General features: G+C 44.0%; 1 protein-coding gene across 1 annotated transcript in view; it reads left to right on the forward strand.

Annotated features, from left to right (window-relative positions):
• The window catches only part of SLC22A4 (solute carrier family 22 member 4), a 31810-nt gene that overhangs the window by 1762 nt on the left and 3288 nt on the right, over nt 1-26760 (forward strand). Inside the window, exons 4-10 of the mRNA XM_077768874.1 lie at nt 1069-1223; nt 9442-9613; nt 13748-13874; nt 17990-18090; nt 19728-19942; nt 22384-22566; nt 25893-26028. Coding sequence (XP_077625000.1) covers nt 1069-1223; nt 9442-9613; nt 13748-13874; nt 17990-18090; nt 19728-19942; nt 22384-22566; nt 25893-26028 — 1089 coding nt within the window. The remainder of the gene's footprint in view (nt 1-1068; nt 1224-9441; nt 9614-13747; nt 13875-17989; nt 18091-19727; nt 19943-22383; nt 22567-25892; nt 26029-26760) is intronic.

Consider the following 26760-nt stretch of genomic DNA (forward strand, 5'->3'; position numbering starts at 1 on the left):
ATACTGCTGGCATCACCACTGCCTCCCCATCCCATCCCTAACTCTGCAATGGCACATGATCTGTCCACAAACAGCCATCAGTCAAAGTAAGGGCCAGACAGAGAGTGCCCACATCACTGCGATGCGGGGCCCCAGGGCTACAGAGCTGACTGAGGCTGGTTATGGACCTCCTGGATCTCAGTCTAGAGGAGACAGCATCGGAGCTCCAGGAGAAGTGCCCCTCTGGCCCCTCAATATTCCATGCGGACCAGAGCAGGAAGGTGGGAGTGCCAAATGACAGTGTTGGGAAGGGTTCCCAGCAGAATGCCTGTCCCTCCTCCTGTTACCAAGTCCAAAGGGACCGCAAATCCAACGGCCTGAGATCTGATTTTGGAAAATGAAGTAGGAGACTGTTCTGCCCACGCCTGTGCTCCATACTACCCATTGGTCACTATCAGAAAGTGAAATGAAGACTTGAGCCAGCTCTCTGCATGTCTACTGCTGAGAACTACTTTTCCCATAGAGAAGTGGCTTGTGATTTTGGTTGCACCTTAGACTCATCTGGAAAACTTTTTAAAATCTCGACACGCAAACTGCATCCTACACAATAAGAATCTTAGGAGGTGAGGTGTCGGCACCAGGGGTTTCAAGGGCAGCTAAGGTTGAAGACCACTGCCATAAAGGGAGTCTTCATTCTGAATTGACACGATTCCCATATTGCTGATAGATGTATCTGTAATCTGCACTTACACGTTTGCCGGAAATGTGGTGGCAGCTTCTTTCTGTGGCTTCTTGTAAAGAGCAGAATTCTATGTGGTCCTTGCATGACCTGCTCTGTGCTTTCAAGATATGGGGCCTCTACAGAAGTTTTCAAATCTCAAAAGTCACCTCCTGGGCAGATGGATGCCCGAGACCTCACCAGGGAAGAAGTTGGGAGAATGAGACAGGGAGAAAAGTCTGTCACACAGCCCTGAAAACAAACAAACAAACAACAAACACAAAGTCTGCGGTGATGCCTGACTTAGGACATGCCACAGGCCTGGCTGTGAACTGCATGTGCAATGTTTTGTGCTGTGCTGTATTCTGCAGGTTTGGCAGGAAAAGCGTCCTCTTTGCAACCATGGCTGTGCAGACTGGCTTCAGCTTCCTGCAGATTTTCTCCATCAACTGGGAGATGTTTACTGTGTTATTTGTCATCGTCGGCATGGGACAGATCTCTAACTATGTGGTGGCCTTCATTCTAGGTAAGAATGTTTTCTGATGCTCAGGGCTTCTCCTTTGAACCCTGTGAGAGGCCGGGAAGATGGGGCATAGGGAGTGCTCGTAGGACAGAAGGAGGCACCTTAACCCATGGGCTGTGCTTCTAAAACATGATGAGCCTCAGACATGTGTGTGTTAGGGAGGGGGCTGAAGCCTGGAGTCTTTGTATCTGGTCACAGACAAGGCAGGCACCCCCAAGGCTGGGCTCTGGGATGGAGTGGTGGATAGAAGCTGGAGCTGATAGGAACCATGCACACAATAACTGAGCACATTTCAGCAGCATGGGGCTTGGCAAAGGCACAAAGTTGGTGTGCTGGGGGAGGGACCACCTAGGGATGTCTTTGACTTGAGTTTTGAAAGCTTGGGACTTCTGCCTGGGTCAGGGAAAAAGTGTTCCTGGCAGCCGTGCATGGCCCGTGGAGGAACTTAGGGTAGATGGTGTAGCCGCTACACAGGTGGAGGAGGCAGGCATATGCCAGACAGGAGTTCAGTGACAGTCCGCCATCCCTGGGAAGGTCTAGTGTCACCCTGAGTCAGAGCTCACCCCAGAGCATTATCAGCGATGTGCAGGATGAAGAGACTTGCTGATAGTCCTGTCTCCTAGCAACAGCCTTGCTTCTGGAGTCTAGGGCTGCCTGAGGGGGACATACAAGCTAAAAGACATGAGGAGGCCCCCAGGGCCCTCACCAGCATTTGTTGAAAGGAAGTGAGGTGAGCTCCCAGCAGGCTGACCAGGGTCACCCCCAGGAGCAAGCACCCCAATGTGCTCTCTGAGCCCACCAGCTGATTCTGACCAGCTGAGTGGAGGGGAAATGAGGGGCCCTTCTGGAACAATACACAACAGTTCTCATCATCTCTAGTTTGACAACATATCCCTGTTGATTTATTGCTGACCCAGTTTGCCCCTATTGTCACAGTGTAATTATTAACAGTGCCCTTTTAATGTAAGTCTAACAATTCTTCCTGCCTCAGAGATCTACATCTGATAAGATGGATTCTGATTGCTTTTAAGAATCTGAGTGACGCGCTGGCTTTGGAGATGCTGTGCTGTCTTAGTTGAGGACGTGTACACTCTCTGTGAGGTTGCCAAGATGGAATTGCTCACATTCCACTCCTTTAATCATTTGTGAAGAGCTCCTGGACACAGCCAAGGTGTCTGAAGTTGGGGGGTGGGGAGATCATGCTGAGCCACATGGTCCTGGCAGTTAGCATCCTCCTCAGCCCTCAGTGAGGGGGGCCTCCCTCTTCCCTGTGGGGAAAAAGGAGAGCCAGATGTTCTCTTTTTTAAGAATTTTAACTGTTTATTTTTGAGAGGAAGAGGGGGGAGGGGTAAAGAGGGGGGAGACACAGGATCTGAAGCAGGCTCCAGGCTCTGAGCTGTCAGCACAGAGCCCGATTCAGGGATTGAACTCATGAACCGTGAGATCATAACCTGAGCTGAAGTCGGATGCTTAACCAAGTGAGCCACCCAGGTGCCCTGAGAGCAGATGTTCTTAAAGAAGGTCCTTTGTGTAGAGGACACACAGCTTCAGGCCAGTAGTGCAAGAAACGAGAAATTGGAGCAATTTAGTATGAAATTGCAACCTTCTAATGCTTGATGGCCCCAAGGACACAGGGCTCTTGAGTAAAGCCTATTTGTTTTCATGGGCAAAATCTCCCAGAATCCATCTTCCTAGGGATGATCCTCCCTATATCCGAAAAGCCCAGTTTGTGGCTCTGCTTGGGCCAGACACATACTAGAGACTAAACAGGTCTCCCAAAATCACCTGAGATTGGCAGACTCCTTTAAGGAGTGCCCAAAAGACCATCAGAAAGAGAAAGACAGAAAATCATGGCAAAGCCAGAGAAACCCTGTCATTGGGATTGGGACCAGGTGGGGTTTGTCCCAGGCATGGTGTCCCCCAGGTTCTACTGACCAGACAATGTTGAGTCCTGCCTTTCCAAGGGCATAGGATGCTTCTGGAGCCTTGGAACCTTCCCTGTGTGAGTGGACGAGACTGGAAGAGCCTCCCGCAGGGAAATCCTGCCTAGCTGGCCCTGACACTACAACCTACTCCCCTCCCTGCTCCCGGTGCTAAGAAGAGTGATAGGGCCAAGGGCATAGTAAGATCATGGACGATCAATCAGAGCCCCGATGTACAAGCCAGCGATCAGTGAGCTGGATGCTGGGTGCAACAGGCTCCCCATCCACCAGCCTGGGTCCCAGAACCTCCCTGGCTTTAGTTTTACTCCATTTCACTCGGCAGGAAACTGCCGACTTTTGTATTCTCATATGAGACTCTTTGTGTTGGGTTCTCTGGTTTGCACATTTAAGAATGTCGCTGAAAATCAACTGCCCCCAGGAGCTACGGACTCTCGCCAGGGCCTGGGGCTGGGTAGCTTGGTTGGCGCCAGGGCTCAGCAGCGGCTGGCTTCTCCTGCAGCACAGCAGCACTCTCTAGTGTTCCAGGGCTAAAACAGCGAATTTTGGGTCTTGAGTAAAATAAACTGAAGCTTGGGGTCTGGGCCTTCTCTTTTGCCCTTTGGCTCTAGGGGAGGGCTAGCGAGACTCTGCGATGATAATCTCATTTTAAGAGGCTTCACGTCAATTCCGGAAGCTGAATTACTCCCATTCTCAAAACGATGCAGTAGTGGATCCTTTCCTGCCAGATTCATAGGAGACAAGAAAAGGAAGGGAAGGAGCAATGTTAGCCAAAGGAACATGAAGTGAACATACCCCTGGAAGTGAGGGTACTGAGAGAATCATGCTGGTTTAGGAGGAAATGACCACTCAGGACCAATGACACTGACCCTGCCTTCACTCCAACTGCCCCTCGCTGTCTCCTACTGTTTCCCAGAAATAATGTCTTTAAGCTGCCCACAGCCTTCTGGGTAAAATGCCACAGGCTCCTTCTTTATCCTCATAACTGCCTGCTCAAATTTATTTTGCACAGTTAACTGCCTTCCTGTCTTGACCCATCCATTAATTCAGTATTTTCTTAGTACTCCTAACATCACCCTCCTATGCAATATTTGTGCCAGTATGCTGAACGATTTAAAACTCTGCTTCCTCTGGTGTCTACATGTGTTTTCCCTTTTCACAAGTATGTGACTTATGGCATCTTCCTTTATAACTCTGGCTACCAGAAAGCTCAGGCAAAATTGAAACTTTATCAACTGTGCAGTCTTTTTGAGCCACATATTTTTTAAGTGTTTTTTTAATTCTTTTTTTTTTTTTTTTTTTGAGAAAGAGAGAGAAAGCATGTGCACCTGCACAAGCTGGATATGGGCAGAGAGGGAGGGGGACAGAGGTTCTAAAGCACACTTCGTGCAGATGACGGCAGAGAGCCCGACACGGGGCTCGAACTCACGAACCATGAGATCATGACCTGAGCAGAAGTTGGACCCTTAACTGAGCCAGCCACCCAGGCACCTCAAAAGTGTTTTTAAATTGAGGTATAATTTGAATACTATTCACTCTTTCAAACTGTGTGTTTTAAACTTTTTTGATGTTTATTTTATTTTTGAGAGAGAGAAACAAAGCATGAGTGGGGGAGGGGTAGAGAGAGAGGGAGATACAGAACCAGAAGCAGGCTCCAAGCTCTGAGCTGTCAGCACAGAGCATGACACGGGGCTCAAACTTGTGAACCATAAGATCATGACTTGAGCTCAAGTCAGACGCTTAACCTACTGAGCCACCCAGGAGACCCTAAAATGTGTATTTTAATGGTTATTAGTATATTCACAAAGTTGTACAACCATCAGCTCTTTCTAACTCCAGAACATTTTTATCACCTCCCCTGAAACCCTGTACCCATTAACAGTGACTCCCCATCTTCCTCTTTTCCTAGCCCCAGGCAACCACTAATCTACTTTCTGTCTGTATGGATTCATCTATTTTGAACATTTCAGATAAGTGGAATCATACAACATGTGGCCTTTATGACTGACTTCCTTTACTTGATGTTTTCAAGGTTGGTCCATGCTATAGCATGAATCATTATTCCACTGCATGATTTACTACATCTTGTTCATCCATACATCAGTTGATGGACATCTGGGTTGTTTCCACTTTTTGGCTATCAAAAAGAATGCTACTATCAACATATGAGTACAGGTATTTTTTGTGGATATGTGTCTTTCAGTTCTCTTGGATATATACCTAGGAGTGGAATTGCTGGGTTATATGGTAATCTTATGTTTAACCATTTAAGGAACAGCCATAGTGTTTTTCAAAGTGATTAGTTGCATATTTTTGTTCTTTTCTCCAAGGTGTAAGTTTCGCCTTTCTTTGTATTTTACTTTAGTGTTACCATTATCTTATTGTATTCAAATTAGAAGCTACCTCAAAAACTTCAAGGGATGAGATGGGATATAAATACATTAGAAAGATGCAGAAACTTGCTGGTACCCCTTTTTTGCACTGCATCAAGTGAAGAAAGATCTGGAGGGACCCAGGGAGGAGCAAGGACTCACACTTCTGTTCTCAAGGACATTACTTACATCTGATCAACAGATGCAGTCAATGCAGTTGTTACTGAGGATATGGGACATGGGTGAGGTAGGGGTGACTATATGCTGGATATATGTAGAGATAGGAAATGTTGCTTTTGACTAGAATGATCTCTTTAGGTTCATAGAAGGGAGAGTGGCAGTCCTGAGTAGGGGAATATCTGTTAATTTGGAGAGAATTCTGAGTATTTTCCAGGGAGCAAAGAGAGGTTCTACCACCTTCCACTGGGTCTCTTTGTCAAAGGCAATTACTTCCCATCATTCCTCTGACATCCAACACATTTCAGTTGTTTGACCAGGATAAAAAGATTAGCTATTCCTGAGCACCTGCCATATGCCAGATACTCTACTAAGCACTTTACACAAAGTATCTCAGTCCTTGTAATAAGAACTCCATGAAGTAGGACTTATCAAAGTCACTCTAGTAGCAAGCGAGTGTCGAAGAGCCCAGGCTCTCTGCAGATGCCTCTCTGCACACGGTTTCTGTACTCACAACCGAGGGGCCCCTGGTTCCTACTCCACATTCTGGCACCTGTCCCACTTTCTTATTTCTTGAGCTGGGGTCTGCCACCGGCCTCTGTTAGTCATTCATGGGAGAGGGAAGAGCAGGTCCTGCCTCTGTGTGGAATGTATTCAGTGGCTCCTGGGATGACTACCACAGAAGGGCCTTGATCAGTGCAGAAGTGAGCCTGGCCCTCCCTGAGTCACCCACTTGGAGAGAGTACCCTCTTGGAGAGAGTACTTAGATTCAGGGGGTAGTGGCAGGCAAAGGGCAAATACTCCTGGCCAGGACAGGCCCGTCTGGCTTAGATGACAGAGTCTCAGTCCCAAGAGACACTCCAAGAACTGACTAGACCAAGACCAGCTAGGAGCAAAAATCTAGGGAGTAAACCAGGCCAGGACAGGCGTTCCCAGCCAGCAGAAGTCACTGCTGTCACCTATGGGGCAGAGATAGGCCGTGGAAGGTCTGCAGGAATCAGGGCTCCTCTCTTAGTCCTCCTCTGAGAGGGCTGGTTGGTCGCCAGTTTGTTCAAAGACCAGCCCAGGAAGGGAAAATACAAATTCTTACTTCTTGAAAGGAGAGCGTGGCCTGAGCCATCTCCCATGAATGCCCCCTTAGGAGTCTTAAGTGACCAACTGTTTGATAATGTCCAGGCTTTGCCTCCAAGTGATATTTTCTAGATGGTATCCATCATTCAAAACAACCAGGCTTAAATCATCACTGCCCCACCTACTACTTAGGTGTGAAGTGAGGCCATTTGCTTCAACTCTGTAAGTCTCAGCTAATTATGTGTAAAACAGAAGTAATATTCATTTTTGCACAATTTTTGTGATGCTTCAAAGAGATAATAGATGTAAACAGTCTAGAACCTGGCTCAAATTCCCCTCTCAAAAATAAATGCTAGTATGAAGATGATGGTGATGATGTTTACAGAGGGGTGATGGTCTAAAAGTCAGAGAGCAGGAAGCCGTGCTAATGAGGAACTCTTCATGTTCATACCATCCATGTGGCTCAACAGAAAGGCAGAGAGGTAGATTTAAAAAGCTCTGTTCCCCGTGGGTACTCTGCAAAGTCAGAACAACTGTTCTGGCCTGACACACGAGCTTAGAGACAGAGATTATCTGGGAACCCAGTGGTGTCACTTCTCTTTCTTCTCTTATCAGGATCATGGAAGTATGAGGCGGGGCCGGGGGCGGGGGGGCGCTCCCTTGCTTCACAATTCTACAAGATTCTCCCTTGGTCCTGTGCACTTCCTCTTTTCCACAACCAAATCCTCTGCTGCTTCACTTCTGAATCTCTGCTTAGGAATAAAGCACCCCCTATTCATTCTCACATCACGATAATTACAGCCAAAGATAATTACATGCCATGTTTAGAAACATGGCATGGTGAGTCCACCTATGGAGTAGTAGGAGAGTCCTTAGTGAGGTAAGAAAATATCTGAAATTAACACGCATGATCCTCAAAGAAGTCAGGCCCTATTTTTGGAATTAGTCGAGAGGCTGAAGCCTGCCTCAGGTGGTTAGGGCTATTGCCTGCAGTCTGAGATGTGAGAGGCACACATTATTGGCCGTTTCTAACAGTCTGCTTTTTAGAAATGGCTGTTCAAGAGGGAACCAGTGAGGCAAACCTCTCAGTCATGCTGAGTGAGGAAGAAATGGGCTGGGGGCAAGGATCAAGTAGTGAGAATGGGAAACTAGCCATATACCATGGACCCATGAACAAGAGGTTTGGAGCACTGACCCCTCCTTCACCCACACAGTCGAAATCCCATGTATGACTTTTGACACCCCAACACTCTACTAAGAGCTACTGCTGATCAGAAGCCTTACTGACAACATTTACAATTAACATATTTTGTATGTTGAATGTATTATTACTGTATTCTTATAATAAAGTTAGCTAGAGAAAAAGAAACTGTTATTATGAAAATCATAAGGAACAGAAGTACATTTACAGTACTATACTGTATTTACTAAAAAACAAAACAAAACTTTGTGTATGTGGACCCATGCAATTCAACCCTTGTTGCTCAAAGGTCAATGGTCATAATTGTACTGCTTCTCTGGCGTCTTAATTCCTTGGCCTGTGCTCAGGGCATATCAACACATCTGAGAAAATATCTCTTGAAAGACAAGCCTGAATGGTTCTTTGAATACTGTTTTGTGTTTCCTGGGTTACTTCTCTGCAGTGTGGGCAGATGTCAAATAAAAAGCAGAGCCGTTGCCATCAGCCAGATCTCTGCCTCGGGGCAGAGGACCAAGAGTGGACTCCAGAAAGGGCCCAGAGCTCTGTGACAACAGAAGGAGCTTCTTCTTGGACTCCCCCATCTCAACTGAGAGCTCCAGAAGGCAGACAATGTCTCTGGAAGACCTGTGGCACTGAGCAGAGCAAGAGCCAACAGCCACCTGTGTGTCCTCTCCCAAAACCAGGGCCCAGGGCCAAGCAGTCTTGGCCCTTTGTGGTGTTCTGGGGAAGCTCTGTGAAGTTCCCTGGGTGTGAGGCCAGCTCTACAGCTGCCACCTGCTGTCCCAGCAAACCAGCTCCTTCCTTTATTTCCTTGGTCAGAATAAACTGTGTCTGCCTAGGGCTGACCTCTGGGCACCGTGTGGCTGCAGGGAATTCAGCCTTGGGGGTTGGGGACCTGCTCTGTGTGCCTCAGGAGCCCCTGGATCCTATTTATCATTTCTCAGGGTTCAAGGGTGGCTAAAGGTGTCCAAACACGACTCAGTTAACTATGAACTTTCCACTCTTTCCCAAGACCCCATGTCTGTTTATAGTGCGAAATTGTGGGAGGGGCTCCATGCATTGTGATCCCACAGAGCCCCTCAGAAGAGCCCCCACTATCTCCTGGAACACCTGTCAGCTCCTCAACCCGGGGCACTTATTTTGGAAATGTGGCATTCCCAGAAGGGATTACCCCTCAGGGTTGGGCATGATATTTCTGTGACATCAGGAGGCCTTCAGAAGATAAACCCATGGCTCCTCTAAAATCTCCTGAAAACTCTTCCTTCTCTAAGGTGACAAGTCTTGGGTTACTTCCCGCTTTCCTTCACCATGATCATCCCTCCTCTGGTCCATGAGGCAAACAAATGCCTCTTCCCTTTTCCAAATAATTACAGTTCGAACTGTAACTGCCAGGTAATGATGTAAAACAACAAGTACTAAAGTGAGTTAAAATGCTAATACTCCTCCCTTGTTTTGAACAGGAACTGAAATTCTTGGCAAGTCAGTTCGTATTATATTCTCCACGTTAGGAGTGTGCACATTTTTTGCAGTTGGCTACATGCTGCTGCCACTGTTTGCTTACTTCATCCGAGACTGGCGGATGCTGCTGCTGGCGCTGACGGTGCCGGGGGTGCTGTGCATCCCGCTGTGGTGGTGAGTGTGGCTCGGTCCCAGACAGCCCCCTGCACTGGGCCAGCATGCCTGGTGCCGACCCTCCTCGCGTGGGCTTGCCTGGTCTCAGTGCAGCTGGCTGAGGCTGGGGCTTCAGAGCTGGGAGAGTGTCTGCCTCGCTGTGGGTGGGCCTGTGTGCTGGGGTTTGATTCTCCACGGTCTGGTCCCGCAAACCACCATTCTTAGGAAACCTGTCCCCTGCCCCCCCGAGGCTCACCCAACTCTTGTCCATTGTTGCTTGTTGATGTTGCTTATGAGGATGGTACTGTGGGGCTCTGTTGTTTCTCTCTGCCCCACTCTGCTCTTCCAACACTTTTCTGTCTCTAGGAAATCTCCTTCTCCTTATGGGTTCATCTAGTGTCATTTCCTCAGGCTTCTCTATCACAGGATGATTAACACGTAGGATGCTCCAATTTATCTCCTTTATCTTGAAGGGTGAGAAAATTACTTTCATTCAATGAGTTGTTAGAGAAACGTTCTCTCCTTCTGTAATCCTGCCACCCAATTTTGACACATCGGTGTGGGAATAACCAAGTTTGGAGATACTGGGTCCCAGTTTCATCCAATATGATTATGTGGGAAATTTCAGCTAAGACAAGAGATTTGAATCATGGAATATGGTCCCAACCACACCCTCTTTTTAGGGATTCCCCATTTCTTTGTATTTTGGGTCCCCTCCATATTTAAACAAGAGGAAAGGGGATTTCTTCTACTGGTGGGTCTGTCTCTCTCTCCCCTTAGCCCTCACCCCCTCCCCCGTTACTCCTTATTGGTTTGGTTTCAGGTTATCAATATCCAATCTCCCAGCAGTGACAGGTTCTACCAAACTGCTTGATCTCTACCTGCTTACACACAATGAAAGGTTCTTTGACCACTTCTAAAAATGCATGGTTTAGATGAGCCCTCATGGTTTTGCTGTCCTTTGGACACAGCCTAAGAAGTTGCCAGAAGGTCCTTTATCTTCTTGCAACTGTTAGATACCCACGGAGGCTGATAGCACAATTTGGCCTCATTGGATCGGATAGCTCAGGTTGGACCACTCCCAGCTACTGTCTTTATCACCTCTAAGACTGCTATGTTTTTTCAGTGTAAATTCTTGGCATACTTGTGCTGGGGAGGAGAAAGCACTTTTTCCCCTTACTTCTCTGGAATTTGAGAGACACTGTCTGAAAGGTTAGCTACCATTCTGATTTGGAGGTTTCTTCTGGAACTCAATCTGAAGATCAGGGAAGCTTACCGTAAAGAAGGACAGGCCATTAACTACAGAGCTCTGTCTCCAAGGAAGCACCCCAGATTTACAAGAGAAGGGCAATTTTCTGGAATGAGAGCCATCATCATCATCATCAACATTATCTTCATCACACCTTCTGTCCCTTGCTAACTGAGTTTATTATAAAAGATGGCAGTGATCAGAGGATCTCTCAAGACACAAGACAAGATTGTGCAAAGGTTATTTTCTGCCTCTTCAACGAATGATGTTTCTATCGTTCTGGCTCTGGTTGCCATTTTGGTATAAGAGACCAGTACTTCTAAAACATGTTATAATCAGCCTTACTAGTATGTGGTCCTATGAGAAAGAGAGAGAGAAAGAGAGAGAAAATAAAAATAGAAGGGCCCTGACTGACCACAAGAGATTAGTAAGGATTTTAATTTCTGGGGCTTGGACCTTTGCTGCAGGCCCAGATACTGCAACAAGGAACTACTCTGGTAGGTCAGCCCCTCAGTTTCCAGCTGAGAAGTTCCATCCCATGAGGAGCTGCCTTACTCTTGCCCTACGGAGAGTTCTTTCTTCTGTTGGTTGCCCACGGGCTGGCCCATGAGCACTCCCGGCTGTGGGCACATTGTACCAGGGACAGGACTGCCCCGGACAGAGGGCAGCATGGGGCCAGCACTACTAACCTGAGTGCTTGCACTGAAAGTTTAACAACAGTCTTATCATTCTCGTATAAAAACAGAATAGCTTTCTTAAGAATGCCTCGTCCCTGAGGGTGGGACTTCCTGAAGCCAAACTCATCAGTCTAGGTGCGCTGGGGTGATGGGAGGGGATCAGGTTAGGGCTGCTGCGCTTCCTGCTGTTTGTTCAATGTGTGATAGAGACTCTCTAACACTGTCCTTACCCTGTTCAACTTGAATTCAATCTATAGAAAGGCTACAGTGTACAACCTCATTTGGCACTCCACTAACTTTTGAAATAATCAGCTAGACTTGATTCTCCATGCAATAAAAAGCCATGGCAATCCAAAAGTAGAGTTTGCAGCATCCCTGAGTATGGTGGCCTGGAAATAGGAGTAAACCCATGCAGAGCCCTGCAGGTGGTTTGGGGAATTTTTTATGTCCCAGGCTCCTTTTTTTTAAAAAAAAAATGTTTATTTATTTATTTACAGAGATAGAGACAGAGAGAAAGATGGGGTGGGGGTACATACGAGTAGGGGAGAGTCAGAGAAAGAGGGAGAGAGAGAATCTCAAGCAGGTTCTGTGCTATCAGCACAGAGCCTGATGTGGGGCTTGATCTCACAAACTGTGAGATCATGACCTGAGCCAAAATCAAGAGTCGGATGCTTAACAGACTGAACCACCCAGGCACCCCCATCCCAAGTTCCGTGTAAAAGGTTTTGCAAGTAGTGACTACAGGTACGAATGGAGTGTGTGTAGAGAGGGTGAGAAAGAGCCAATAGATGCAACATAGGGGAAGCTCTGCAATATCTAGCCAACTAGACGTTAGGAACTTGAGATCAATTATGGCCCTCAAAGCCTGTGGAAAGAAAGGTAGGGTATTTCTAAGAACAATCTGGTGGGGGAAAGACATTGCTCAGAAGTAAAGCATACATGTATATATACATGAAGTTTACAGTGGCTGGGAAGTAAGACCTCAAACTCTGCACTAATACAGTAGCCACTGGCCACATGCAGCTTCTGTAAATTAAAATTAGTTAAAAGTAAATAAACTTAAAAATTCATTTCCTCAATCACACTAGTTACACTAGCTCAACAACATGTGGTTATTGGCTCCTGTATTGGGCAAAACATCTACAGAACACTGCAGAAAGTTCTCTTGGACAGCGCAGCTCTAATTACTGAGGGTCAATGACCTAACATCACAGTTGCTATGGAGACTACCTAAGAGCATATTCCAAAAAATGTAAACTGGGTTCATTTTTCAACCCATGTGCTAATAGGTGGGGGAAGGGAGCTGAGGGTTGGCCATTTGATAAGTTGTGTTTTGCTCTGAGATTAATTCCTATTTGGGCTTTGGAGGGACACTTGTAATTATAGGAGGCCCCTGTATCTGCTACATGTGATTTATTTTCTAGGATAACTGAGTACTGACAAATAGGTAAGAAAAACAAGAGAAGAATGGCAGAAGAATGGCTATGAGATTTTGAGAAATAAAAAGTAGAAAAGAATAGAAAAATATAAATAAATATAAGTATGAAAAAAGTAAATAGAAAAAAATAGAAAAATTAGGAAAGAATAGAAGTCAACTGTGTATAATTTAAAAAATTAAGTTTCTAGACATTAAAAAAAAAAAAAGATAACATTGACTCTCTCCCAAAAACTGGTTTGGTTACTCACTGGACTGGGAATCTGTTGAGAGCTGCAGGGATAGCCCACCGGAGGGTGTCCATGTATACATCTTCTCCTTTGACTGCAAGAAAAGCCTAGAAAGCACAGATGCCTTGGCCATCCTTTCCCTGATAAACTTCTGACCTTTGTCAGCTGGGGCCCCAGGATTTCTCCAAGGGATGGATGTACTAAAAAGACACTATGGATTGTGTTTCTTTTATGAGCCACCCTGGCTGTTACGTTTGAGATGACTTTCTCCCACTGCCTTGGCTTACACTCACCCACAGTTAATGTTACCCTATATAGTCTGGTCCTGGTTTCAAGTACAACTGATGATCAGCCTTATGGTTTGATCAGAACTTTGAAACTTGGAGGTGCTTTTGTTTATTCCTACTATCAGTGAAAATCTTATGAGCCCTCCCCCTTCCTGATTTTCTTTAAACAAACACATGACAATTTTACAAAATAAAAATCATTTGGGGGCAACTTATGGTGAACAGTGTCAAAACTTGCTATTCTGAAAAATTATAAACCCTTAAAAATGTATTCCAGGTTTATTCCTGAATCTCCCCGGTGGTTGATATCCCAGAGAAGATTTAGAGAGGCTGAAAATATCGTTCAAAAAGCTGCAAAAATGAACAACAAGGCTGCCCCGGTGGTGATTTTTGATCCCATAGAGGTAAGCATTTGCAGATGTGCCCTCTTGAAGTCAGCCATGCATTCTTGATTTTCGGGAATGTAATTTAATCCGATGTGTTTTGAGTGACCACTGTATACCATGTGCTATAGGAGTCCTTAGAGACACAGTGATGATTCAGTTCTGAGTTGAAACTCACGTCAAAGGGCTGTGTACGAATTAGGTGCAATCATGTGTGTAAATTGCTTAGCATACAGCAAGTGTTGATTAAATACTAATTCCCTTTCCTTTGGCAAGTTTACTTCCAACTTCTTGCTGGTACTGCTCCAAACCGCTGTTGCTGTTGCATACTGCATAATCTGAATGTCCAGATGAAGCGGAAAGAAATGGAGTTGAGGGGTATTTCATGCAGGATTTCTCCGCTGTACTCGGGATCATACCAAAGCTGCTGAGGAAGCTGTATATGCCTTTAGTCCTGCTATGTCATGTCTAGAACCTAAAGGTGTGAAAGTACAGGCTCAAGGGCTCGCCCCTGAAGGCAGGGGGCCATGTGGAAAAGAGGATATTCCGTGGTGGCAGTCGCACTTCCTGACAATCAGTGAGGACTTGCAGTGTTCCCATCCATGCCTTGTGCCAGGTCCTAGAGAAAATAAGAAAATGAGATGCAGTGCCGATGCTTAAGGAGCATAGCATGTAGGTAAGAGTGTCGACATGATTAGATGAAACATAGATGAGGCCGGGAGGGAGGAATTGCTAAGTATCGAAGGAGTGGATGCTCTGTACCAGCAGAGAAAGGGAACAGACACACTCAGAGCTGAAGAGGCAGGTCTGAGCCAGGTGTAGGGGCCCTTAGGTGAATGGAGAGGGTGGAGCCGACATTCCTGACTAGGAGAAGGGTAGGGGACTGCTCAGGACACCCCAAGAAGACTAGGGTGGCTGCAGTAACAGTATGCCTGCCCACATTGAAGTCTGCACTGCTGGCATCCCCAGAAAGCAGAACTCTTAGAGGGTGGTGGGCACACCGCTGCTCTACCCTGAGGGCTTCTTCTGTCCCTGGCCTTTGGCACTTCTGTCAGAAGCAGATGTCCTGGCGATGGCTGGAGTGTTAATTACAGTGCCAGGAACCCAAGCTCCCAGAGGGCTGCCGGGACAAACATCACTGATCAAGATCTTCACTCTTCAGATCAAGAATTCCATTCCTGCGGCACCTGGGTGGCTCAGTCAGTTAAGCATCTGACATCGGCTCAGGTCATGATCTCGCGGTTCATGAGTTTGATTCCCGTGTTGGGCTCTGTGCTGACAGCTTGGAGCCCGGAGCCTGTTTCAGATACTGTGCCTCCTGCTCTCTCTGACTCTTGCCTGCTCGTTCTCTCTCTCTCTCTCTCTCTCTTTCCCTCTCTCGCTCTCTTTCTAATAAACAAACAAACAAACAAACAAACATTAAAAATAAAAAAAAAAGAATTCCATTCCCAGCCTTAGGTACTATATTGGACATGGGGAGTGTCCAGTGAGCTCTTCTGTGTCTCAGGGCTGTGCTAGTTGTTTGTTGGTATTTATTGGATGTGTGCTCTGATTCCTGTCTTCAAGGAACTTACAATTTAGTAGTAGAAATCAGACTTGCATGGGTGAAAACAATCATAAGCCATATAAGAGATAGTTAAAGGCAAGTAAGAATGAAGTCCAGTGTCACAACACATGCCTCTGATAGCACCTTGTTTCTTCCTGCCATGAGGCACTTGGAGCCTGAATTGGACAAGCCCAATGAAGGAAAGGGAGCTGGTGTTCATCTCTGCTGCTCACCTCCTAGTGAAGGTGGGAGGGGTCCTCTTGAGGAGGGTCCACAGAGCCCTGTGCCAGCAAGTGCGGCCTGCTCAGAATGATCATGGAGAGTCTACCAGATACCAGGCACAGTGTTCCAATTATTTGACAAGCTATAGCACTTAGGTCCTAGTCTAGGCCCTTTTTCTTTCAGGAGAAGAAACTGAGGTACAGAAATTTAAGTAATTTGCCCAGAATCACATAGCTAGAAGTCTCTAGGGCTCTCTGGTGCCAAAGTACATGCCCTTTACAACTGTGCTTTCTTATCTCATGGTAGAGGCAGTGGACAGGAAAAAATATAGAGTAGTGTCATCTTGGAAGGTGATCTAGGGCTTCTCTGACTTTCCTTCAGAAGCACCTTCAACCTGCTCATGGAGTCTGGTTCAAAGACATTTTGGTGACTCCATACAGAGACAAACACTGGATATAAGAATATTCTTGTCTGAGGTTTCCAAGCCTGGCTGTTATCAAAATCACCCAAGGAGCTTTAAAAATACAGAATCCTTGGGGCACCTGGGTGGCTCAGTTGGTTAAGCATCTGACTTCAGCTCAGGTCATGATCTCACAGCTGGTGAGTTCAAGCTCCGCGTCTAGCTCTGTGCTGGCAGCTCAGAGCCTGGAGCCTACTTCAGATTCTGTGTCTCCCTCTCTCTCTGCCCCTCCCCAACTTATGCTCTGTTTCTGTCTCTCTGTCTCTCTCTCTCTCTCTCAAAAATAAATAAATATTTAAAAAATTTTTTTTAAATACAGGCTTTAGGGCCCCAGAAAAGATTCAGATTTAGCAGGCCCAGGGTGAGACCTGGTGATCTGCATTTTCATAAAGGCCCCTGTGGAAGCACCAAGTGTTAGCACAGACCTGGTGCCCAGGTCCTATCTGTTCATGGCACCACTTCCAGAACCCTCCATGAAGACTTCTAGCTCCCACTAGTTTATGCAGGGGCTTTGCTTTGTTGTGATAGCAGGGCTCTGCTGCCAAGGCCATGTTCTAGAGCTGCACACTCCAAATCTTGTAGAAGAAGAAAGGTAATATGTCTGTGAGCTGCAGGAGGGAGTGTCCGGTTATTCTTGGGAAGAAGGATGCTCATATTTGGAGAGCACCTGCTACAAAGGCCAGTCTGGCAGTCTTACTCTTTCATAGTAGACATTCCTTCCGGAGCCTCTTATTTTTTTTAATCTTTTTAAAAAAATGTTTATTTATTTATTTTTGAGAGAGAGAGAGAGAGCATGGGCATAAGCAGGGGAGGGGCAGAGAGAGAGAGAGAGAAACACCGAATCCAAAGCAGGTTCCAGGCTCTGAGCTGTCAGCAGAGAGCCTGACACAGGGCTCAAACTCACCAACTGTGAGATCATGACCTGAGTGGAAGAACGCTTAGCCTAGTCACCCGGGTGCCCCTCAGCCTCTTAACGCACATGTACTCTATGTCCCTGCACGTTATCCCAAAAAGATTCCCCACCTCAGAGCCTTGTAACCTTTTTACAAGTTCCATTGAGCATGGTTATCTAGATTCCTAACACATGGCAAGTTCACTTCAGTTAAATTAAAAATAAAGGACGGAAGCCCATTGATAGCAGTAAGAAATTGCCACTAGCCAGATAGCATTTTTTCCTCAATGGTGCAGTAATGGCAATAATTATAGTTCAAATGTATTGGACATTTACCACGGTTCAAGTACTATGCTAAGCTTTATATATATATATATATATATACACACACACACACACATAGATACACATACATATGTGTATGATCTCGTAAATCATATACATATATGCTTTATATATACATATACATATATGTATGATCTCGTAATCTTCTCAACTCCCAATTGTTATACCTTTTTAACATAGAAATAAACTGAGGCTCAGAGGGGATAAATCGTCACTTGCCCAAGGTCCCTCAGTCAACCCAAATCTTTTCTGACTCTGAGACAACATGAGAAAAATATAAAAAGCAGACATGGACCCCAAGGCATTTAGGAGCTGTTTCGCTCTAAGGATCACAAATCCAAAGGATCACAGCTCAGTGTGATTAAAGTCACCACAGTGATGACAGTGACGACTGTGAGTCAAGAATAGGCTGTTAGCAGTCAGACTTTATATGAAGAGACAGTAAAGCCAGTGTTACATATTTCAAAGGCTTCTGTCTAAAATGGGCCACAAGTACTTTGAAGTGTGAGAATAAGCATCATATATGTAGTTGCTTTATTCCCCTCAATTCCAGATTTCTGAGCATACTCAAGGCGAAGCAGAGTTACAAGCATTAGTCTTTCCCACACTTTCATGGTTGAAGATACTTCCTCACTAACCTCTTCATCTCATGGCTATTTGCATTGTTTTAGCTACAGGAACTAAAACTCCCAAGCCAGCAGAAAATTTTCATTCTGGACCTGTTCAGGACTCGGAATATTGCCACAATAACCATTATGTTTTTGCTGCTGTGGTAAGTAACACGTGATCTAAAAATGTGACATGCAGCACCATAAGTATACAATTGATTTTCTTTAATCCACAAGGAATGTCAGAGCGTGGCCCAAGTCTTCCTGGGACAAAATAAACATGATAGAATTCTAAGTCATTTGGAAATGCCGCCATTCAATTCACAGAACTGGATGCTGAAAAAAAGCCACAGGGAATAATATTTAGGTCTGCAGTCCTATGGCCCTCATGGAAAGGGTCCTCCCCTCCTAAAGTAATTGAGATTAAAACCAATAATGTTCCTGGTGCCTGAGACTGAGAGGTAATTCAGCTCCTGCTTCTCCAAGCTAGACTGGCACCTGAGCAGTGATGTTAGAACATCCCCACTGCCTGCACTGGACTTCGGATAAGCTTTTCACATTTGCCCATAGCAAACTACTGAGTGATATTCAGGCATAGAAATAATGACTTTGTAGACTGTATTTAATGATGTATCTACCAAGAAGTAAGGAAGGAGAAAAAGAAAAAGAACCTGCCTACTGGACAATGGCAACACAAGAAATTGTAGGCTCAGAGACTGCAGAGAGTCTATTTTTAGGGCCATCCTGCTTTACAGTTAGAAGAGATCAATGACAGAGTTATGCCCCTTGATTCAGCAAGTGTGTCCTAAGCACATGGCTTTCCTCATTCTAGACCTTCTGACTTCAATGTCAGCGTATGTCATTGGTGCAAATGTATCTTGAGGACTGCTGAGCCAGTGATAAACTAGTCACTAGTTTCGCCTACACTGTACTTATTATCAAATGTGACCATTGCAAAAATTCCTAGAGTGATAAAGTTCAGTTTTTTCTTTTGTTTTACATTAGCCTTTGTGCTACACAACCCAGTAGAATATGCATGAAAAGATCCAACAGTGTTCCCGAAAACATTTTTCAGATATCCTCTGCTTTTTGGTCATGTCAAAAATAAGCAAATCTCTGCACAAAGAAGTCTGCAAAGGGCAATTAATTTTTGCACAGCAAACTTCGCAGTTATGTGGAAATTCACTGTAATGATGGGATATGCAGTGTGTACCCTGTGATACTTTGAACAATTATGGGGTTTTCATTCTTTTCCCCAAAGTGAGTTCTAATAAAATGATAGGAATTTACCATGAGTGAATCCCACAATAGTACCTATGTATCTTTGTTTTCCTGTTTGGTAAGATTTAAATGCGGATTTTATGTTTACTGATGTGACTGACAATCTTTCTTCAAGTTATGGTTTCTTCAAATTATGGTTGTAAGGGAATGAGGACATAAACAAGCTGTTCAGAAAATATTGAAATTTGAAATTAGACCAGGGTAGGTATTGTTGAATGTTGGTATATCTAGACTAAGGCTGTCCAATAGAACTTTCCACAGTGGTGAAAATGTTTTATGTCTGAGTTGTCCATTTTAGCAGCTACTAGCCCTAAGTGGCTATTAAGAGGGTTGACATGTGCCTAGTGTTACTGAATAATGGAATTTTTAATTTTATTTCATTTCAATTTATTTACTTTTAAATAGCCATATGTGGCTAGTGGCTACTTGTAGAACAGAAGGATCTGGACAGTTACTTGACAATTATTGAGTGGTTCAGACCACCCTCTCGTCACTTTTGTGTTTTTCTATTTTCTTTCAGGATGCTTACCTCAGTGGGCTACTTTGCTCTGTCTCTCAATGCTCCTAATTTACATGGAGATGCCTACTTGAACTGTTTCCTCTCTGCCTTGATTGAAGTTCCAGCTTATGTTACAGCCTGGCTCCTACTGCGAACTCTGCCCAGACGCTATATCATAGCTGGAGTACTGTTCTTGGGAGGAGGTGTGCTTCTCTTAATTCAGCTGGTACCTGCAGGTAAGCAGTTGACCAATATTAAGAGCTTACTAGAAAAGATCCACACCTTGACTAAACTAATCGTTCGTCACTGTGCCCTGTTTATGTAGCCTTTAGATCATAAGTTCTTCATAAGTCAACCAGACACACAGTAGCCAACTACATAATTTCCTGTGCTCACAACTCCCCTCAAATGGGAGTCACCCTTAGAGAATCAGAAGTCAATGCGAGGAAGACTGATGCTGTCGGTCATCCCCTTGGTACTTTTATGTGAGGCACATATTCCAGTGTCATAGTTTGTAGCACATGCCAGGTCCAGTGTAAGTCAGTGAATTTTTTAAAAGGTTTTATTTTTTTTTTAATTTTATTTATTTTATTTTATTTATTATTTTGAAAGAGAAAAAGAGAAAGATAGAGTGTGAGCTAGGGGAGAGGGGCAAAGAGAGAGAGAGAGAGAGAGAGAATCCCAAGCAGGCACCACGCTGTCAGTACAAAGCCCAATGTGGGGCTTGATTCCACAACCCCCAGGTCATGACCTGAGCCGAAATCAAGAGTTGGACACTCCACCAACTGAGTCACCCAGGTACCCCTTAAGATTTTATTTAAAAAATTTTTTAATGTTTATTTATTTTTCACACACACACACACACACACACACGAGTAGAGGAGGGTGAGAGAGAGAGAGGGAGACACAGAATCCAAAGCAGGCTCCAGGCTCTGAGCTGTCAGCACAGAGCCCGACATGGGGCTCAAACCCACAACCATGAGATCATGATCTGAGCTAAAGTCAGACACTTAACCAACTGAGCCTTCCAGGTGCCCCCTATTTTTAAATTATATCTACCCTCAACGTGGGTCTTGAACTTACAACCCCAAGATCAAGAGCTGCATGCTCTTCTGACTTAGCCTGCCAGGCACCCCTAAGCCAGTGATTTTTATGGTCTATAATCTTTAAGTTTTTAAAGAGCACATGAGGACATTTGCTTCTTTTTCCTCTTTATAGCTAACTTTCTCATATTATTAAAATGTCAATAGAACATTAACATATAGTATTATACATAGAAATATGTATTTCTTAATAATAATTAACAGGATAAAAAGGATTGGTCCTTCTTTTCAAGGATTAAACTTAACTATATTAGTGTGCTAACAACTTACTCTGAAACTGTTGCTACAAATAAAAATGGACAAAGGTCACTGAAGGAATAAATGATCCAGAATAACAGTAGAGCAAAACAGGAAGCAACCTGTCGCTCTCCACCTTTATTGGTGTCTAATTATTAAGAAATTTGAGGGATTCAGTTGGTTGAATATCTGACTCTTGATTTTAGCTCAGGTCATGATCTCAGGGTCATAAAATTGAGCCCCATGCTGGGATCCGCACTGGAGGGGGAAAAAGTGTTACTTGAGAAATATCTTTATACTATAAAAACAACTCCCAAACAAGTAAAAAAGACAATAAAAACAACTAAGTTAAGAAAGTCTCACTTCTAAAACCACCTATAATGAGGGAGCGTGGGGGAAGCTGAGGGCAAAGTACAGGCTAACACTACCCCAACCCCATGGGTGGGATATGTGTGATATTCCTCAGACACTCCTGGCTACCCAAGAACAAAGGGAAAGGGTTTAAGTGCTTGCTATGGTGATGAGGAAGCTAAGGCAAATGAAAATATAGATTCCCTTACTGCCTACAGCCCATTGACAAGTCCTTGAAACAGGCAGAGTGACCTTCCTCTAGGAGCTCAGCTGCCTTGATGATGACACTTTGCTAGACGCAAAAGGGAATCTTGGCTCAACATTATCCTGACCCCTTCAGGGTCCTGTAAGTCTACTTTAACATATAAATATTCCCTTGAGGTGCCTGGGTGGCTCAGTCGGTTAAGCATCCAACTTCAGCTCAGGTCACGATCTCGTGGCTCCTAAGTTCGATCCCCGCATCAGGCTCTGTGCCAGGAGCCTGCTTTGGATTCTTTCTCCATCTCTCTCTCCTCCTCCCCTGCTCATACCCTATCTCTCTCTATCTCTCAAAAATAAATAAACATTAAAAATTTTTAAAAATTTCTTTGGAAACTTCCTTTATCTCGATTCCTCCAAGATACATGCTGGCAATCATACTGCAAGCTCATGGCCCCCTGACATACATCTGAAGGATACTAAACTGTAACAAATGGCTTGTTTTCCTAACAACACTCAGCCTCTCAAGGTTCTGGAAAGCTTGCCTCCAAAATTCCTGAGACACTTACTCTATCCCTAACCCCCTTCCAATCTGAGGGTACATAACTAGCCACTACTCACGACCACAGGGTAGCTCTTTCTGCCCGTAGGTCCTGTCCCCGTGCTTTAATAAAATCACCTTTTTGTACCAAAGATGCCTTCAAGAATACTTTCTTGGCTGTCAGCTCCGAACCCCACACCATCACCGCAACCCCCATCACTCTATTTACACTGGGTCTCTTTTCCAGATTACAACTTCTTGTCCATTGGCCTGGCAATGTTAGGAAAGTTCGGGATCACCTCTGCTTTCTCCATGCTGTATGTCTTCACTGCAGAGCTGTACCCCACCCTGGTCAGGAACATGGCTGTGGGAGTCACATCCATGGCCTCCAGAGTGGGCAGCATCATTGCTCCCTACTTCGTTTACCTCGGTGAGATGCATCTTGTCAATTTGTTCTTTTTTTTTAAATATAAAGGAATAGATTTTTCATTGTGAAAAACGCAAACAGCGTAAAAAGTACTGGAAAAAGTACAAGTTTACCTCTTCTCTGTCTGGCAGCCCAAATTGCAGCCCTATAACTAAAAGGAGCTAATTATTTTTAAAGTGTGGAAAGTAGAATTTATTGATAATTTCTGACTATCAATGCTTAAATCTCTCTAGTATATAGAAAGATTTACATATACTCTCTCTCTCTATATATATATATATACTCTACTATACAGTAGATACATTTTATAGATTGTAAAGATAGAATTTACACCAACAAGAGGAGAGGGCAAGATGGCGGAGAAGTAAGGAGCTCCGTACTTGCACTCGCGCCCATGCATCACACAGAAAAGATCTGAAGCCATTAGAAACCTTACAAAACCTGAGAGATTGGGAGAAAAAAGACGCAGAATCCACTGAGAGAGGCTTCTAACCAGGCTCGGGCTCAGAACACCCTGCGGGCAAGCCCCCGCCCAGGTGCACCAGCCTGACCCAGAGAAGGAAGCAGCGATTCTGACTCCGCCCCCAGAGCTCGGCAGGGGGCCTGGAATTGCCCNATATGGTATCTGTCCTTCTCTGCCTGAAAAAGGAGCTAATATTACCACTTCGGTGAATAGCCCTTCAGACGTCTTGTATTACAAAACACACACACACACACACACACACACACACACACATGTATACACATACACATATACACACACAATAAAATTAAACACATAAGGGAAATTATATATACTGTTTCACAACTTTTTAACTTAACATCGTATCACAGTAACTTTGCTTATTAATATATAAAGCTCTTAACTTCTTTTTAGTTAGTGTAGAGTCTTCTAATGTATGTATACACATAATTTGTTTAACTAGGCTCAATGGATGGACATTGAGGCCATTTCCAGGTTTTTGTTATTACAAATAACACTACAGTGAACATTCCCCTATGCCCCCTATGACTCTTTGTTCATTTAATTACATACATTTGGATTTATGTATTGTTGGAGTGATTTAAATTTTCCACAGATATTGCAAAACTGGCCTCTAAATATTGTGCTAAATTACAACTATTTTATATGAGGGTGCCTGTTTCTCCATATCCTCACTAACAATGGGGTTATCCAATTTTTAAATCATTGATAATCTGTTATCTGAAAAATGGATATCATTGTTGCTTTCATTTCTATTTCTTTAATTATAAATAAGGTTGAGCATTTTTTCATATCATTGACATTGCATGTATTTTTCAGTGACCTGACTGTTCATGTCTCTTGCTCATCTTTCAAATGCTTTATATTTGATTTGCAAGAGCTCTTTGTATTTGAAAGAATCCAGCTCTTTGTATATACACTGTAAATATTTTTCCTAGTTTATCCTTCACTTTTAACTTAATGATTTTTTTTGTAATGCAGGAAATTTTAGTTTTTATATAATCAAATTTCTCAATCCGGAATAAAACCACAGAGGGGCTTCAGTGGGTTGTTCAGTGGATGTAGGATCTGGCCCTCCAAGTCAGACCCCCAATCGGGACTCTGATGGTGAGAGATGTCAATATACCTCCTTATTCTTCCTAGTCATGCATTGGCTACCTACTGGTTAACACACACACACACACACACACACACACACACACACACACCATATATTAATCCTCAGGAAAGGTACATCCTAAATCTTTACAGAGAACGTGAAACATTTTCTTATCTTAAATGTATTCTGCACAACTGCCCTGAACATCACCTAAGAAAGCACATTATTATACAGAACAGTGTCGTTTCTCCTTTCTTCCTCCCTATGCTTTCAGACCATGCTCACTTGGGTGGACCACTGGTACATAAGAAACAGAGGAGTCCAAGACAGAGCTTTCTATTCCACAGTAGCTACTCCTGTTAGTGACAAAGACACCTTGCAAAAGATTCAAGTTTAACATTTCCTGTCAAATAAAATTGAATGTGTTGTTCTTCTGTAATCTCTGTATGCAGAAGGGAAGCAAGATGAGGATCTATTATTCTCCTGTCCAAGAAATGCCTGATAAAGAAGAGGTGGAATGGTTCATACAATTACATACAAAACCAAGACGTGCAAATGTTGCAAAAAGAAGCCAAAGCCAGATAGAGTGCATTCACAGTGATTGACATTTAGTGATTGAAATTGGATGGAACATATTACTTAGGTTTTTTTTCTTTAAGAGTTTTATGGCGGGGCTCCTGGGTGGCTCAGTCAGTTAAGCATCTGGCTTCAGCTCAGGTCACGATCTCACAGTTCATGGGCTCGAACCCTGTGCTGGGCTCTGTGCTGATGGCTCAGAGCCTGGAACCTGTGTTCGGATTCTGTGTCTCCCTCTCTCTCTCTGACCCTCCCCTGTCATGCTGTCTCTCTCTCTCACTCTCCAAAATAAATGAAACATTAAAAAAAAGAGTTTCAAGGCTCTATGGGTGCCTGGGTGTCTCAGTCAGTTAAGCATCCCACTTCAGCTCAGGTCATGATCTCACGGCTCGTGAGTTCGAGTTCCATCTCAGGTTCTGTGCTGACAGCTCAGAGCCCGGATTCTGCTTAGGATTCTGAGTCTCCCTGTCTCTGACTGTACCCCTCTCATGCTCTGTCTCTGTCTCTCAAAACTAAATAAACATTTAAAAAGTTTTTAAAAAAAAAGAGTTTCATCTCTCTTTTGGAGCACCTGGGTGGCTCAATGAGACTGAGCCCCACTTCGGACTCTGAGCTGGCTATGGAACCAACTTAAGATTCTCTCTCCTTCTATCGCTCATGCTCTCTCTCTTAAAAAAGTTTATTATTTTAAACAAAGAGTCTCATGGCTCTTTGGACATAGCTATCTACTGCAGCCTACTTTGCAGGCACAAGCAAAGATCACTCCAGGCATAATGGCTAGTATCTGTCCCTACAATATCCTTTTTCTCCTTGATGTCCTCTCATCCCTCCACTCAAGTTCATTACACCTTAAAGGGAAAACTTGATAGGCAAAAAGTTCCATCAAAGGAACGTGGGTCACACATGGTTAAATAGTGGCTTAGAGAACACCAACTGGCATGAAAGACCTTATAATAATGCACTGTCACACAGGTAAATGATTACAGAAATCATGAAGGCAATGGCATCTGCCAAAGAGAAACTGTGATTGTGACATTTTACACACATTTTTCCTTCTGACGGTGTTCACATTTAAAACTGCTCTCAAATACCATTGTTCACCATGAGAAAAGGATTCCCAAGAGCATCTGAAGAATCCCTGTATGTAATTGATGTTCTTGTGCCTTACAGGTGCGTACAACAGAGTTCTGCCCTACATCCTCATGGGCAGCCTCACTGTCTTGATCGGAATCATCACCCTCTTTTTCCCTGAAAGTTTTGGGGTCACTCTGCCAGAGACGTTAGACCAGATGCAGAAAGTGAAAGGGTAAGTGGAACTTTAAAAATTGATACCAAAACTCTTCAGAAGGAATAAATATGCAAGAATAGCTAGGAAGTTTCTGAAAGAGAAGGATAGTAAGTGGAGGGTGGCTCTACCAAATAATAGAGCATATTACCAAGCAAAGGTAATTAAAACAGTGTGATCTTGGTGTGGGAATAAAAATCACTGGAATAGAATAGAGTTCAGAATTAAATCCATGAAAATATAGAACTCGGTATATGCTAAAAAGTAGCTATTCAAAATCAGTGAGGAAAATTAGGCTATTCAGTAAAAGGTATTAGAGAATTCAGCTAGCTGTGTTGGCTAAATAAAAAACTTGACTCTTACTTCAAAATACATCAAGATAAATTGCAGAAAAATGAAAAATTGAAGTCTAAAAATGTAAAATCATAAATGTGCCAGAAGAAAACATATATTATTATAACCTTAGAGAAGGCCTTTCTGAGCATGATACGAAAAGCAAAGAGACATAAAGGAAAAGATTGCTATCTGATTGTGAAAATGTAGAAATTGCTAGCACAGCAAGAAAAGAAACCATAACTAAAACAAAGGTCAAATCCAGGGGGGAAATATTTGCAACACACAATAGATACGTGGGGCTAAAACAGCTCATACACAAGAAACTCTCAGCAGTCAGTCAGAAAAAGACCGACAACTTGGTAGGAAAACTGGCAAAGGACATCAACAAGCAGTTGACAGAAAAGGACATTTCAATAG

The sequence above is a fragment of the Crocuta crocuta genome, unplaced genomic scaffold, assembly GCF_008692635.1.
Source record: "Crocuta crocuta isolate KB4526 unplaced genomic scaffold, BGI_CrCroc_1.0 scaffold64, whole genome shotgun sequence".
Taxonomy (NCBI): Eukaryota; Metazoa; Chordata; class Mammalia; order Carnivora; family Hyaenidae; genus Crocuta; species Crocuta crocuta.